This window comes from Papilio xuthus, unplaced genomic scaffold, assembly GCF_000836235.2.
Source record: "Papilio xuthus unplaced genomic scaffold, Pxut_1.1 DF827714.1, whole genome shotgun sequence".
In the NCBI taxonomy this organism is placed as follows: domain Eukaryota; kingdom Metazoa; phylum Arthropoda; class Insecta; order Lepidoptera; family Papilionidae; genus Papilio; species Papilio xuthus.
The window spans coordinates 1756319-1772007 of NW_013530935.1; the positions used below are offsets into that span (position 1 = coordinate 1756319).

The following is a 15689-nucleotide window of genomic DNA, read 5'->3' on the forward strand; positions in this document are numbered from 1 at the left end:
GTTCTTCCAGGCTATGTTCTACATCTATACCAAACTTATGCGTAATCCAAGCTGCCGTTCTGGAGATTCGTCAAGACAAACATCCATCCAACAATGTAAATATTTGCATTTATAATATTGTAGAGTAAGAAAACAATGTTAACGTATTGCGAAATGATGAGTTTCTTGCAACAGTAAACATTGCCTATCGTATCGTGCACAATTAAAGATTTATTATAAAATAACCCTTCACCGAATAATGGATATCTTCACGGAGTTTTGCGCAAGGGGCATCGCATCAAGTAATATTTCAAAGTTGTGCTCAGTAAATCAGATTACTAAATTGAGTCAAAGAGCTCACATAAATAAACACTAGCGTATGCAATGCACGAACTGTGCTATCAATAATATTGTATTTTGTCTATATTTTAGACTAGGCATCTTGTGTGTCGATCTATCAATCTTTTCATTTATGTTTCTAGCGGTAGTCTGTTAATCCGTCCGCGCGAAATTAAAAAAAAAACAAAGTAGCCTATGTACTCATCCAGGCTATGTTCTCTTTGCCAAATTTCAGCGAGTTCCGTTCAGCTGTTCTGGAGATTGTGACAAACATCCATCCATCTAAACATTCATAAGATTCACTTGCGTTTTTGAGAAAAAGGGTCTTGACAGACAGACGGACCGACAACAAAGTGATCCTATAAGGGTTCCGTTTTTTTCCTATGAGGTACGGAATCCTAAAAATTACCATCAAGCTAAAAAAAAGTTAAAATACTAATAAAAATATTAAAAATATTGATAATACTATTAAAAATATTCATGAGTTTTAAATTTTTACTGTGTTACATAATATTTTACATTCAAAGTAAATTCTTTTAATTTGAGCACATAAACTTTGTGCTCATTTTGTACAAATTGAACTACAAGGAATATTTCACACATACTAGTTCAGCCAGGTGTTGCCAGATAACAATATATTTTTGGAATGTTGCAATAAACGTAACAATACACGCTTGATTATTTAAATGATAATTAACCGGTTTCATACAATGAATAGTTCTAATTGTGGACAAATAGAATATACTAACAAGATTTAGGAAATTATTATTAATTATTATTAGAAAATTGAATGACAAATCAACCTGGTAGACGAAGTTCTGGTACACTCCATGTTAAGTAGGATTAGACAGGGTAATGATGATGCATTCAGTGGACTTACAGTACCATTGGTCATTTTTTTGGTTAAATATAAATCTCCCTTATGACCTCCATACCTTGGCTAAAAAAGGCAAATGTGTGAAAATGATAGACCTTGTATGTTGAAATAATGAAATAGCTCCGGTTGGTTATCATTTTTAGGGTTCCGTACCTCATAAGAAAAAACGGAATCCTTATAGGATCACTTTGTTGTCGGTCCGTCTGTCTGTCAAGATCCTTTTTCTCAAAAACGCGTGAAAGTATCAAGCTGGAATTTATTAAATATACGGTCAGATATAGAGTATTTTGAAAGCTACGATTCAATCAAAAATAATATAATTTACTGTTACTATTTACTTTTGCTTACAAAATGCGAATGTTTATATGGATGGATGGAAGTTTATTTGAAGGTATCACCAGAACAGCTGAACGAATCACGTTGAAATTTGGTGCAGATATAAAATAGAGTCTAGAAGAACATATAGGCTACTAATTAAGTTATTTTTATATTCATCGCGGATGAAGTCGCGGGCGACAGATAGTTTATGAATATTTGTTTATCACGTTCTTCTATTTGCAAAATATTCCTACAAGGTGTCGGTATTGCACCACAGACTGATCTCATTATGTGAACGGAACTTAACGTGAAAGCTTCGAATGTCTACACATTAGATTCAGATCTTAGTAGGTTGACAATATTTTTAATTACACGAGGATATTTCTCTGTACGTAATATACTTTTCACATTTTCATTATTTTTATTTCATATATACAAAGGCATCGGTAACTTTTCTTTTGTCTATAATGATAAAATAAGCATATACATAACTATACCATCTGACCGTTAAACTAGCTACTCATTCTTGTAAAGGAAGAAGAGAGAACATAACAAGAGTAATTTATTAATCATTGATGACTTTTTAGTTTACATATTGTACTGATATATTTGAACAAAAACAAAAAAATCCTATTTTATTTCAATCGCATGGTCACCTTAGTATGTAGCGTGTGTCGTCGTTGTCCACATTCTGCCACACACTCGTATTTTGTCCGTGCTTATGTACAAGTTAAACTATGTAAATAAGTAGACTCCATAAAGTTAGATACTATGTTAGAACATTGCCTTCGTTCACTTTAGGATAGTAAATAGTAATTGAAAGTTTGACTTTATGTTTCATGAATACATAAATACTGTAATATATTCGTTCTTTAGGACAATGATATTTATATAATAGTAAATTAGTTACATATATTTTTGGTTAAACATACTTCTTATTAACATTCCTAGCTCGTTTACTTTCCTCATTTAGTGCCTAACTCTTCACTATAATTTTCGTTTACTTCAACTTATATTATCGGAATTTCTATTTGTATTATTCCTAGTCCTATATTTATTTTACCGTAATTACATAAGTAATCAAACAACAATACGTAACAGTAAACTATAGAATAAAATAATCGTTCTCGGAGTACAAATATAAAGCATATCTCATTTAAAACGTTAAAGTCATCGATATTTTAAATGGCCTTAAAGATATATGCCTCATTTTCAATAAACCAGCTTATTACAACTAATAAAAGCCGTAAAATAGTTAACAAATAGCTTTCCGACATGTTCATTTCTATTTCAGAACTCCATTGCCTTTTCATTTGCGTTTATATATATTTTCATCTCCTTCATTCTCTTTGCATTAAACAGAGACAAGAATATTTATTAAGAAGCGTCACAGCAGTTACTGGGAATACATACCAAATGTATTTAAATATCGAAGATACGAAATGTGAAATCGTTCGATATAATTTCGCATGGAATTTATCTCTTAATCTCGTAAAGGTTTCCATTACAGAGGCCTGTATTAAGGTATCTGATTGAAGAGAGTAGAGTCAATATATCTTTCCGGGCGTTAATAGCGTCGAAGTATCGACTACCCTATTATTTTGTCAAGCGGCGAATTTATAGATCGCTTGTGCAACGGTAAAATAGTATCTCAGTCCGATGTACATTCGCCGATGGTGTTGCAAAGGTCGAACGAGATGTTCGCGACACGGGCCTTTACAACTTACAGCTAACAGATGCTATCTGAGAAAAGTAAACGGAATTGGGGGAAAGTGCGCTAGCGATACCCAGCACTCGTTACGGGATATTAATAAATATCCAGTAATTTTTAAAATTTTCGATTGTTTATATTAAATTAGAGCTTAATCAAGCGTTGTCAGATCTAGGTACGAAGTAGGTCCGTGCCCATCATGGGCTCTTCGCCGTGAGAGAGTTCGCGCATTGATTTTGTTCGATCTTCTAATTTTGGTTATAAATGCATCATTATCTAATAAAGCTTAGTTCTTCCTATCCAGACTACATGCCATTTAACGTTTACCTTTCTGTACTTTATGATTGCTTGGTTTTATAAAAATGTTTGTTGTTGTATTTTGTACCTTTATACCTTTAACAAAAGTTTGTCTATCCAATTTATAGCCTGTCAGATGTTTCTGAGCAATTTCTGAACTGTAAATGAGTATTTTTACTGACAATATATTTGTACGTTACATCAGTAATGAGCGATTTCACGGTACAGGCGCATCTTTTGTTAACAAAATGGCGGCTAAATGTTGCGTCACTTTCAGAACAATATGGCGGATGGTGTTACACTGCCCTGGTTTTCTTTGTTGCGATTGGCGATTGGTTGTCTTGTGAATACCGATTGTGTCTATTCTTTTTTAATCTATGGTTAATTTATAATGATTGGCTGGTTGCAATATTGCAAAATAGCTGACAAATAAAACGAACAAAAAATAATCGTAATTAGAATAGAGTCAACTGATTTAATAAAACTTAACCATTACTTACCGTATTCTGACACCAAAATCAAGTTATAAAACATATTGTCATCCCTGTCATTATCTTTGACAAAAACAAAGATGACAATACATTTTAAACTGTGATTTTGGTCTTAGAAACTCACGGTAGGAATTGGGAAGGAATTTGGTGACTAATGATTAATTTTGTATTTAATATTTTTATAAAATATTGTTACTTGGGTTAATAATCTACCACAAATAATATGAATACGTCAAATAACAATAATTGTTATTGTCCTTGAATTGTAAGATTATAAACAAGTTTAGTGAACAGCTAGGCTTGTTAGGGCTACGTTTAGTGCCAACTAGTTTGAGGCCATGACATCGACAATGATACCATTTATGGAATGATAGATGATTAACAAGCCTACAATATGCAAACAAGAGAATTGTGATATTTTATACAGTGTTTTCATTGTAATTATAACAGTACACATCCCTACTGAGCGGCTCGGAGCCTACCCTAAGTAAGCGTGACTAGGCCACAGTTAACTACGCCGGCAGTACGGAGTGACTTCACACATATCTTTTAAATTTCTTCGCAGACATATGCAGGTTGCATCACGATGTTTTCCTTTGTCATAAGAACGTCAGATAAATGTACATATGTAAATCGAAATACACAGTGGTTCATAGCGGGATTCAAACCCAAGACCTGCAGATTACAAGTCAAGTGCTTAACCCTTGCGTCACTGATGCTCTTAACTGATAAAAACTTATGTCTTTTTTTATTTAAATAGAATGAAAGAGATGAGAAATGTTTTTTATACAAGTTTCGACAGGAAAATCTCAAGCGTAGATAAAAATATCTCATCAATATAGTGAAGTTTAGGATACATGAGACTCATAATGAAATAGAAAAGTGTTTCTTTCCTTTTTTTCGGCCACAAATTACATCTGTTACTAAAAGTAGTTTAAAATACTATGCATTATAAAGAAATAAATCTTTTCATTTCATAATATAAATGTATAAATGCATTTGTAATTTAGAATTATAAATTAATGCAATAAATTTATGTCACTCTCAATTTACATAACTGCAGTATATTGAATCTATTTAGCATTCTTTATTGATGTTGTCACGTATTTAGTGTTTTTCTTTATCTATTTAATTTGCATCTTTACTTTTAATCTTACTAATATTATAAATGCGAATTTTTCATGGATGAATGGATGTTAGAAGTTATCAGAGCGGATGCATGGATATTAACATAGTCGGGAAGAACACTAGTAATAGCGGTTGCCCGCAACTCCGTCCGCGCGGTATTTAAAAAGAAAACGTACTTAGTAGCCAATGTGTTCTTCCAGACTATGTTCTATATGTATGCCGAATTTCAGCAAGATCCATGCAGCCATTCTGGAGATACCTTCAAACAAACATCCATCTAAACATTCGCATTTAGTAAGAAGTAAGATTTTACAAACTATAAGCTATTTCTTGGTGGGATGAAGATATAACGAAAATGAAAGTCAAATATTAACGTATTTGAAACAATGCGTCATAGAGTAAGCGGGTACAAAGGCACAGACCATAACCGTGACAGTGGTGACCGCCGATCATATGGACCCCCCGACCTTATTCGGCGGTAAGACAAGATACGACAATGTAAAGACCAGGCATTATCATAATCGTATACTAGACGTTTTTTATGACGTAGGCAAGATAATAGCCTGTAAAATGACAGTGGAAATTCAAGGCTAGAAGATTGAATATGGTTAGTAAATATGGCGAAAGAAATTAAAACTCAAAATTAAAATTCAAAGGGTTTAATAAGACTGTAAATTCTAGAACTAAATGTTTAATTCTTGAAAGATAGTTTCTTGTTTGTGTCATCAAAGATATAGTTCAAACTGTGTTAATACAGACGATGTTGACTTAGACAGTTTGAAAGCGAACAAACAGGCGACAGTTCTTAGACGCTTTTCTAATGATTAAAATCGATTAAATTATATTGCATTAAATTGATCATGACACAAGTTTTATAATTACAACTGCTTCAATATAACCAGTTAATTATTAAACGAACGAGTTGCGAGTTAAATAGTATCAAAAAGGCCTTTGCTTTTTAATTAAGAACGAGTATTTTCCCACTTAATTAACTTTATCCAACTCTCTTAATTTTTAACCGAAAATATTTTATCACGGGGCATATATCTCCCGTATCCTTAGACCATAGTTTTGCCCGAAATTGGTGTTTCTTCTTATAAGGGATAGAATAATGCAGACTGTAATCTAATGTAGCTAATTTATGAGTGTTAGAGCAAAAGTGCTTCGCTTTTAGCTACATTTTAAAAAGATTTTCTGATTTTCCCACGGATTTTGTTGGCTAATAGTGTTGTAGGCTTTAAATTATCGATAGAAAAACTAAATTAACCTACAAATGTGTATTAATTAACTAATATGTTTTTCGACTTTCAACTTTTTAAATACATTAATGAGATGTTCTTATGGTCAAGGAAAACATCGACAAAACTAATTTACCTGTGGTGTATATTCTATTATAGTATATTTATCAAAGAAAAATTAAGAATAGGGAAAAAATTCTTATCAGTATATAAGACGCCATTATAAGTTATAATGCATATTGTTTTTTTTTTCTGTTATAATTTTTTTAAGCTGACATTTTTATTCCCAAAATGTTTTACTGTCATCTTGAGTCAGGCATTCGATGTTATATCGATATAATCGATTGATCATGATCGATGTTGGCACAACACTATACATTTCGCTACCGACCGCGAAACGTGACCGCGCGCGACAAACGGCGGGCGTGATGTTTCTGAACGGAGACCGATACGTCTCTGATACTGTTACATCATGTTATACAAGAATAATCTTTAAAGTCAATAATAATAAGGAATATTTTAGATAAACAAGCTTTCAAAACTTTGACAAAGATATTATGCATGAAGCGGTCTTTATTTATTACGAAATATGAAATTTATTATACAATTTTGATTCATATACAAGTTACTTTGCCTTGCTTTATTGATATAAGCGACTGGATAATTAATAGTCTCAAAAATGACTCATTGTCATCCCGAAATATACGAAATTAGGCAATTAAAAATAAACAATAAAAGGAGATCTTACTTAAAGTAATTATCCGGCGACAAAAGAACATACACAACGTTGCTGGCTGTAAAGTAAAAGAAGAGAAGAATTAAAAAAAAAGCTAGGATTGTTCTGCAGTTGTTATTGTACTGTAATTGTCATAAAATCCTCGCAATTAAAATAATTTTATCATATACAAATGTCACTAGCTGTTGACGTTGTAAATACTTAACAAATGGTGTTATTCTCTACTGATCCATTGATATATTGCCAGTTAAGTTTCATAATAGGCCCACCGCGTATCGGAGTTGCATCGCAATATCGAATAGGGACTACTTTTTCCACTTCGATCCATTTATATCGTCCCTTGGGGCATATAAATCAACGCGTAAGTGAATTTCAAAAACCGTGGTTCTTGTGTTCAAACACTATTGCTGTCCCTTTTTCTCTTAAAGAGAATGAAAGGGGCGACAATATTGTCGTAATACAAGTGTAAGTCTATGGAGATTCACTGTTAAGTACAATTTAATGCCAATTGAATTCGAAACACGCACAGCAATTGCGACTACTGCGTCCTCTTTGGGACAAGCTTGGACTTAATTTACGTCAGTCTTCAATTGAAGATGTATGAGCACATTCAAGTACAGAGCTACACGTAGACCAATTATCAAGCGGATCTAATCTTTGCGTCCCATTCAGTTTCTTTTCAGTTTTTATTCACATCTCATCAATTATATTAGATATATTAATTATTGAGCTAAGTTGCTGCGTCCACATAAGATTTAAAGGTATTATCATGACAGGAAACTGGAGATTTTCTAGTTCAGGCGCTATAAAAATATTTTGTTGGATCTATTCATTGGACACAAGTGGAACACAATTCAATTGTGTAACAAGATGGGAATGTTACAGATTTAGCTGTGATTTATGTAGTTTCGACAGCTTAGCATAATCATAAGCAGAACTAGCGCATGCGCGCCTACAGGTCAACAGTGACAAACTATTCTAAACTTAGCCCTTTAGGTATTTTGTCGAGCCCGTAGTTAGACCAGTATTGTAAGTTTGTATTGAAGATAATAGTTAGAGGTGACAAATCTAGTGCGATAAAGCGAATGAGTAATTTCTGTATCACGTATCATGACATAGTTGGGACTCAAATAATACAGAAACTAGCTGTAACCCGCGACTCCGTCCACGCGGAATTAAAAAAGGAATTGATATATACCATATGTGTTTTCCCAGACTATGTTCTACATGTGTGCCAAATTTCATCAAGATCCTTTGAGCCGTTCCGGAGATAGTTTCAAACAAACATCCATCCATCCCTCCATTCATCTGAACATTCGCATTTATAAACTCAGTAGTTCTAGAGAATTGGATATAGATTAGATTTTATCCGATAACTAAACTAGTTTAATTCTATACAGGATACTATATACGGTGTTTGGAATGTCGCGTGCATCCAATCGGACATAAAGTGTTGTCATGGTAACATAGTAAGTACAAGGAGACACGGCGAAACAGCCCATTGACCCCACTGACACATTAACTTGGGCGAGTTACGACGCGTCAAGGTATGGGGATCGATCAGCCTAACAAGACGATAATTGACAACCTTGCTCCAATACTCGGGGTTGCGACACAAATTCATATACACATATGTATAAATATGCTCACACATAAAACTGTGTGCTACCGTGCTCATTTGACTGAATAATTATGAGGTAGCGGGGCATAAGACGAATTTATTATATCGTCATATGTGGGAACAGGGACCTGAATGGTGTGGCACCACATTTTCATACAATTTTTTTTATATTATATATTATATATTTTTTATATCATAAGGTGGCAAGCGAGCGAGCGGCCACCTGAAATCGCTGAAATAGCGAAGTGACCGTTGCCCATAGACATACGCAATTGCATATGCGTTGCCTACGTTTAATCGACGGAGGAGAGGATGCATATATATGTTTTAATCTGGCTAAATCCAACATGTTTAGGCAAAAAACTAGATAAAAATCTTACCTTGTGCCTCAGGAACGATAAGTCCCTAACAGCCACATTCCTCTTGCTGACTTTGAGTTCGCTTTGAAGGACCTCCATAGTAGAGATGTCCTGGAAGCCAAGCTCCTGGAGCGTTATGCAGGTGCGCTGGACTTGCTCTATACAGGGCGAGAAGGAACAGAAGCGACCACCTGTAAACAATAAAGAACATTAAATATCATAATGTTCCTCAACCAAAATAATGCGATTTTTCCGTCCTATAGTTAGGTGAGAACTGATCAGTCTATTAGCATATCTTTCAACATAAGAACGCCGCAGGGACTCAAGCTGCTTATCTTAATTTTACTTCTACGTTATATGCATTTAGTTAAAGCGTCCATTAAATCTTAAAAACACTGGTTGGTAAGGAAACCCCTATTGAAAGATATTAATTTATTTCCAATTATTTCATACATTGAAAATATTGTAAAGTATGTTACGTTACTTACATCCTATTGTAAGCCCAAAGTATCCCGTTACATGCATTATTATATCATCCACGTGCTACACATTCTATAACAGTACCAGTTTCAAACCCCCCGCGGTGGCTCGCCCGCGCCCGCGCCTACAGATTGGCAGATTGAGTGACGTGGCACGTCCTTATTGGTCGATAAGATGTGACAGATAAGAGCATCGGACCGCATTAAAGCACCCGATGTCTCCCCGGACGGCGGACGGTTTTCGTCTTGTAGAAATTCAGAAACGGTATCGCCGCAACAAAAACTTAGGCCCGCTATCTGACCATCTCACCATCATGGGAATGGAAACATCTGTCGGGATATCTGACCGTCGTCTTTTTTCCTTTCATGCTTTTTGTCCGTTTAAAACATTGATTCGAGTGCAAACAGTATGTTTTGTACTATAAAATAAAATTTAAATCACAACAAGACCACAGTTAAAATCGGCACTGATGTTTAGATTCACCGAAAGTTGAGTCATTTATTTTCATAGAGTCCATATTTTATACACCAACTATGACAGAAATGAGGGATTTAGTCTAAGTAAGACTATTATTTTAACTAACTTTATTAAGGTGGTGTATGATTTTTGCTTCTTAGTTTTAACAGTTACTTAGTAAACTGAAAATCTCTCTAACAAACATACGTGTAGTATGACAAAGCTCTTAAGTACCTCTAAGGTTCCTATTAACCCAGTTCCCGTGCATCAACGGTCGCGTGAGGGGACAATATAACACTGTAAAACGGTATATTACCAATACTAATCCAGGTAATGAAGCCATTGGAAATAATCGCAGTACAAAGGTGGTGAAATTTGTAATCTTAATGTATCAAGAGTCACGGAAAGGATCTCAAGATGGAACATAACTGTAGTTAACATTTGAAGGGAAATTGGCAATTATGTGATAGAAAATTAGAAACTACAATCTTGCAACACAACAGGATTATTAGGAGGTAGTTACAAATTTAAAAACATTTCTGAACAAAAGGTAACTAACAAGAGTTCGTTAGCCCCAAAGACATCCAATAAAATACATCCAAACAATTTATAAGCCAACAGGTCTTAATGCCATCTGTGAATATCTATTAAATATTAGTAAAACATGCTAAAGACGTGGATACAAGTTAAGGGTTAACAATGGAGGTTAGTCATCCTTTGGGGCTTACGACACAGTGTAGGTCAGGACACAGGAATGCCGGCTAATTGACAGATTAGTGAGGACATCAATTGCCTTAGAATTATGCGCGGCGACGTTGGTAAATTCAGTTTTATTGCTTACTCTATTGTGGTTACCGCTTCGGTAGTTTATCGTGTGACCTTTGACAGTGCATTGTGTAATGTTTTGTTATTTGCGATACGTTTTGGATATTTCAATTTTAATCAATATATTCGTTGGAACTACTGCGATCGCCAACCCGCCTGCCAAGCGTGGCGATTATTGGCACAACTCCCCCAATGATGGCTACAAAACGACCGTGGTCCCCAGTACCCGGCGGCCTCGCCGTTTCTGGTTACGGTAGCGACCTGGGTGACGACGGGGCAGGGGGTGCTAAGGCACTGGCTGCGGGCGGCACAGGACCGGGCATTGTGGCAATCGATGGGGGAGGCCTACGCCCAGCAGTGGAAGAATTTAGGCTGATTATGATGATGATGATATTCGTTGGAATATTATGGTTATTTTAACCCAAATATTTGCATGATTTTTATCGTGTCAACTTTCGTAATTATTAACCACTTTCAAAGATGTAGAATTAATCAAATATTATATTATCCGTCCACGGTTTTTCAATTGGTACAGTTATGTCCCACTTATCGCTTATTCTAAATTCATAAATAACATGCATTAAGTTACTGATTTTAGTTAAATTTAGTAACATATTAGTAGTTGATAAAATCTCTACTATTATTAAGTTTAATATTATGGTATTGCTAAATTGTTTAAGCAATTTATTGTGAATCTGAAGATATTGTCTTAGCAAATCTTCATACAACGTTTATATTTGATATAGGATAAAGCGAATGACCTCATCTCTCAGCAACTATGTATGTTTTAGTATGTGTATGATTGAGCACTACAGTCAGTTCATATTGGGAAATATCAAAAACCCTCATGTAGCTTAAAATAATTTAATACATTTACAACGATAAGTTTTGTATATCTTCAAAGGCTTTTGTTTAACTTTAAAGGGTGTTGTAACAATCTTTCACAACAAAACTGTTTGTATTCAAAGTATATTGGCATTATAGAACAAATAGAGGTGGGACAAAATGATAGACCTAGTTATCGATGATAAACAGTGTATAATTATTTCACAGCAGGGTCCAGCCTCCTAGCATGTTATATTGATAGAAATAGCCCATTCAACGACTACGGCACTTTCAAATTATATCCTACATTTGGTAATTGATTATGTTTATAAAATGCAGCAATTATTTAAAAAAATATAACAAAAACAGGGTGTTTCAACTCATCAATTCATCATCATGTTACACGTTACATTTGAATAGTGTCAAATTTATTACAAATTTGGGAAGAATTTAATTCTATAGATTTGAGTACCAGCTCATAGTATCGAAGCTCAAATGCAGTTTGCTCACTAAAAAAAGACACTGGCCGTCGACAGAGAATACATTTTGTGTGTACGTAGCCTTATACAAGGAAAACGCTACGATCAAAATGCATATGCTTAAAATGTGGACCGACCAAATACCAAATCACTTTGTAATCAGCGCTTGAATTGGCATATCAAATTAAAAAGTACTCTTGATAGTGACTTGACATGTCAAATGACTAACTTATGTATAAGTAATCTATCACCTTTCTGTCCTTTTCCCTATAGCTTAGTATGTACTAAATTTCTGTAAATTTATTAGGCCTTATATCAATTCATTCCTTTTTTAAGTAATTGCTACTATTCATGTACATGTAAGTAATTCAACCAAGCCATCTGGTATTAATAAAGCATGAAACTAGATCAAACTTTCTTATAACAATAGTTTCCGATAGTGATTCGAACTAAATCGATTCCGTAGCGATACGAGGAGATATAATTTAAAAAGTTGCATCAGGAGATCAATGGGTAGGGTTGCGTCAATGGCGACGTAACGTATTGTGTCGGCCGAGTCCCGTCGGCAACAATACTGGACACGCCATTGATGTATTAGTCGAGATAGCGTTCAAGTGAAATCATATGTGCTCCATGTAGGGTTGCCAACTTATTAAATCGTTTTTATTTATATTGAAACAAAGGAGACCACGACTTCAATGAAAATAATGAAGGAAAGTGAACTCGATCACAAAAACGAACAGTTTGAGTGAATTTATTATGATCTTTCCCTTTTATTTATTAAGTTTTCATTTTGAAAACATAGATAGTGATGTGCTAGGAATATTTTTGTTAGAACAAAAGATCGGAAAATATCGATTCATAAAAAGATATCTTATGGGATTTCTTAAGAGATTCTCTTATTTCGACGTTTATATGTCGACAAACCATTTTTGTCAGTGTATCCTACCAGGATTATAACGTATGGTCACTTGGTAGCCGAACATAATGAGGTCGGCACACGCACAGTATTGTTCTTGCGATGGGCCGATTGGAAAATAATTATCTCAATAATTGGCCGCTTTTGTTAATGTATTAGGTATCGATACAAATTCTAATCGATTTTATTTGGAATATTTTTTAATCTATGAATATAATTAATACTTTTATTAGTAACTGAATAACTGTCGTACATTTACTGTGGATTTCTTAGACCATTACCTCTATAGAAACATATCGTCAGCCCTGTCATTATCTTTGAAAAAACTGAAATAACAATATGTTTTAAGCGTTGATTTTGGTATCAGAAACTCACGGTTAATCGTTAATTGTCTAAGGAAGGAATGGCTGACTTGATTAGCAAACTGTAATAATTTCTAACAATTAGATATATCTTCGATGTTCGATTGTGAACTAAGGTCGTAAATATATAAGTAAATAGATAAATGCCTTATATTCATCCAATTCCGGCATAAATTTTACCGTTTCATGAAATCAAATCTTGGCACTTCGATCGCTTTCCCTCAATTTAACCGTATATTATAGTGTATATTGCGATGCATGCCGGAATCGAAGCTGCATACAAGTTTTCAATTGTCTTTCACTCTTGTCTTATCTGATTTGAATCGTAGAGAATCGGCGAGGAAGATGAAATAGTGTTAGAAATGCAACGGGTTAAATCTCAAAATATACCAAAAAGGAACTAACAATTTCATCTGATTTTTAAATTTCTAATTATGTATGTATTTTAAAAATCAGTTGTATAAATCCAGAAAAATAATTGGTAACAATTTGATTTTTTTTCGATTTGATCAAGGAATTTGTTTCGTAAATTACAAGAAATTAAATGAAGTTAGATATATATAGATTGCCCTTTATATAATCTTCATTCTTACAAAATATTGCCTAATTTAAACAATTGTTATAAAACGAAAACTTAGCAACTATTAAGTCGCAACAGTGGAGGTTTAACATTGAATAACGTATGTGCACGCCTGAGGCGAGGGCGGCACTTGGCCACCCCGACGACGGCGCATGCGCAGGAATTTGCACAAGCCATCCTCCACCACGACGAACAAAGCCGTATAACGGAGATAATTCACATTTAAATATGCTTTAATATCTATACTATCGAATAGTTAACAACAGGAAAAAATGGTCTTGATAGACAGATGAACGGACAACAAAATGATCCTATAAGGGTTCCGTTTTTTTCTATGTGGTACGCAACCCTAAAAATTATGTAGACGATTATAAAGAACTGCATAATATCCGCGAATCCACTGTTAATAAATTGGATTCAATGAATAATTGTAATACATTTTAATCAGAATGTTACGTTACTAAGAAACGAAGTAGTTAAACGCATCCAGATGTTGGATAACTGGAGTTCCGAGTAATGCGTTCAATTAATTTAAAAGCAACATTCGTTAATTTTGTAAATGCCAGTCGAGCCTAAATCTACGATCGGCTCGGAGCTAGATTTGATCTGAGCGCCTTCTCATTTTCGAAATTAGCAAATGAGTAAAAAACAAACTGTTTAAAAACCGCCAACGGAGCGGACGAGATAAAGAAATATACGAAGAGGTGCTGCGTTCGAGAAGCAAGATAACACCATTAACGCCGAGGATGTTGCTGAACAAAACGAAAGAAGGAGATAGAGATTGTCCGTGCAATTCTAGAATGTTCAACATCAATAATTGAGAATTTTAAAAATGAACTTTATTCAGTTTTACATAAAGTACATTTTGGAAAAGCATTGATTTGTTTAGTTGATGTTTTTAATGTTGTAGATGGTACAATAATGGCTGTAAGTGCGTAAGGGACGGCGGACGATGGTGGTGATAGCACAATGAGTTGAGTAAGCTTTTCTCAGCCACCCAGCCAGCAACATAATTAATGATGCTCGTGTCGCAGACGAATTTATAAATTGCCTTTATTCCGTTTTAACAAAGAGTTGGACACGCGTGATAGGACCGATATGATATCTACAAAAAGGACGTATCTATGCCTTATACATTTTAAATATATATATGACTTAAGTAGACTTTAAGTTTGTACTTCTCGTATTAAATATACACTTAGGTACTTCGTTAATGACGAAGTCAGGTTAGCAGTAAGTTATGTTCATATTAGCCATGACTGGCCATCTTGATGACTAAAGACTTGATGGTTAAGACCAACACGTAGATGTTAAAGAAGAAATCTTTAAAAGTTATAGGTTAAAAAAAAGTTAAGTGACCTTGAAATCATACTAACACATAATACGTAAAAATGAGGAAAATTGTACAAAATTTAAGCTCTGGATCTATAGAAAATAGGTCACTTACATAAAGTTCTGTTACTCGAAAGTCTTAGTCATCTCTCAAACTATGTCCGGCAAAACGTACTCGTAATATCTATTCCGTTTAATAATTCATTTGAGGCAATCGCTTGCATCTATTCCCACATCGAAACTAATAAATAATTCTTTAAATTCGATCCATAAATATCGTGGCAACGTTGCAGTGAGAGAGCATTATTTGCTTCGCATGTAATAATGGCATATTTAG

At 34.3% G+C, this 15689-nt stretch overlaps 1 protein-coding gene across 1 annotated transcript in view; it reads right to left on the minus strand.

The window, feature by feature from the left end:
* The window catches only part of Trmt61 (tRNA methyltransferase 61), a 47402-nt gene that overhangs the window by 13404 nt on the left and 18309 nt on the right, over positions 1-15689 (minus strand). Inside the window, exon 5 of the mRNA XM_013310447.1 lies at positions 9116-9285. Coding sequence (XP_013165901.1) covers positions 9116-9285 — 170 coding nt within the window. The remainder of the gene's footprint in view (positions 1-9115; positions 9286-15689) is intronic.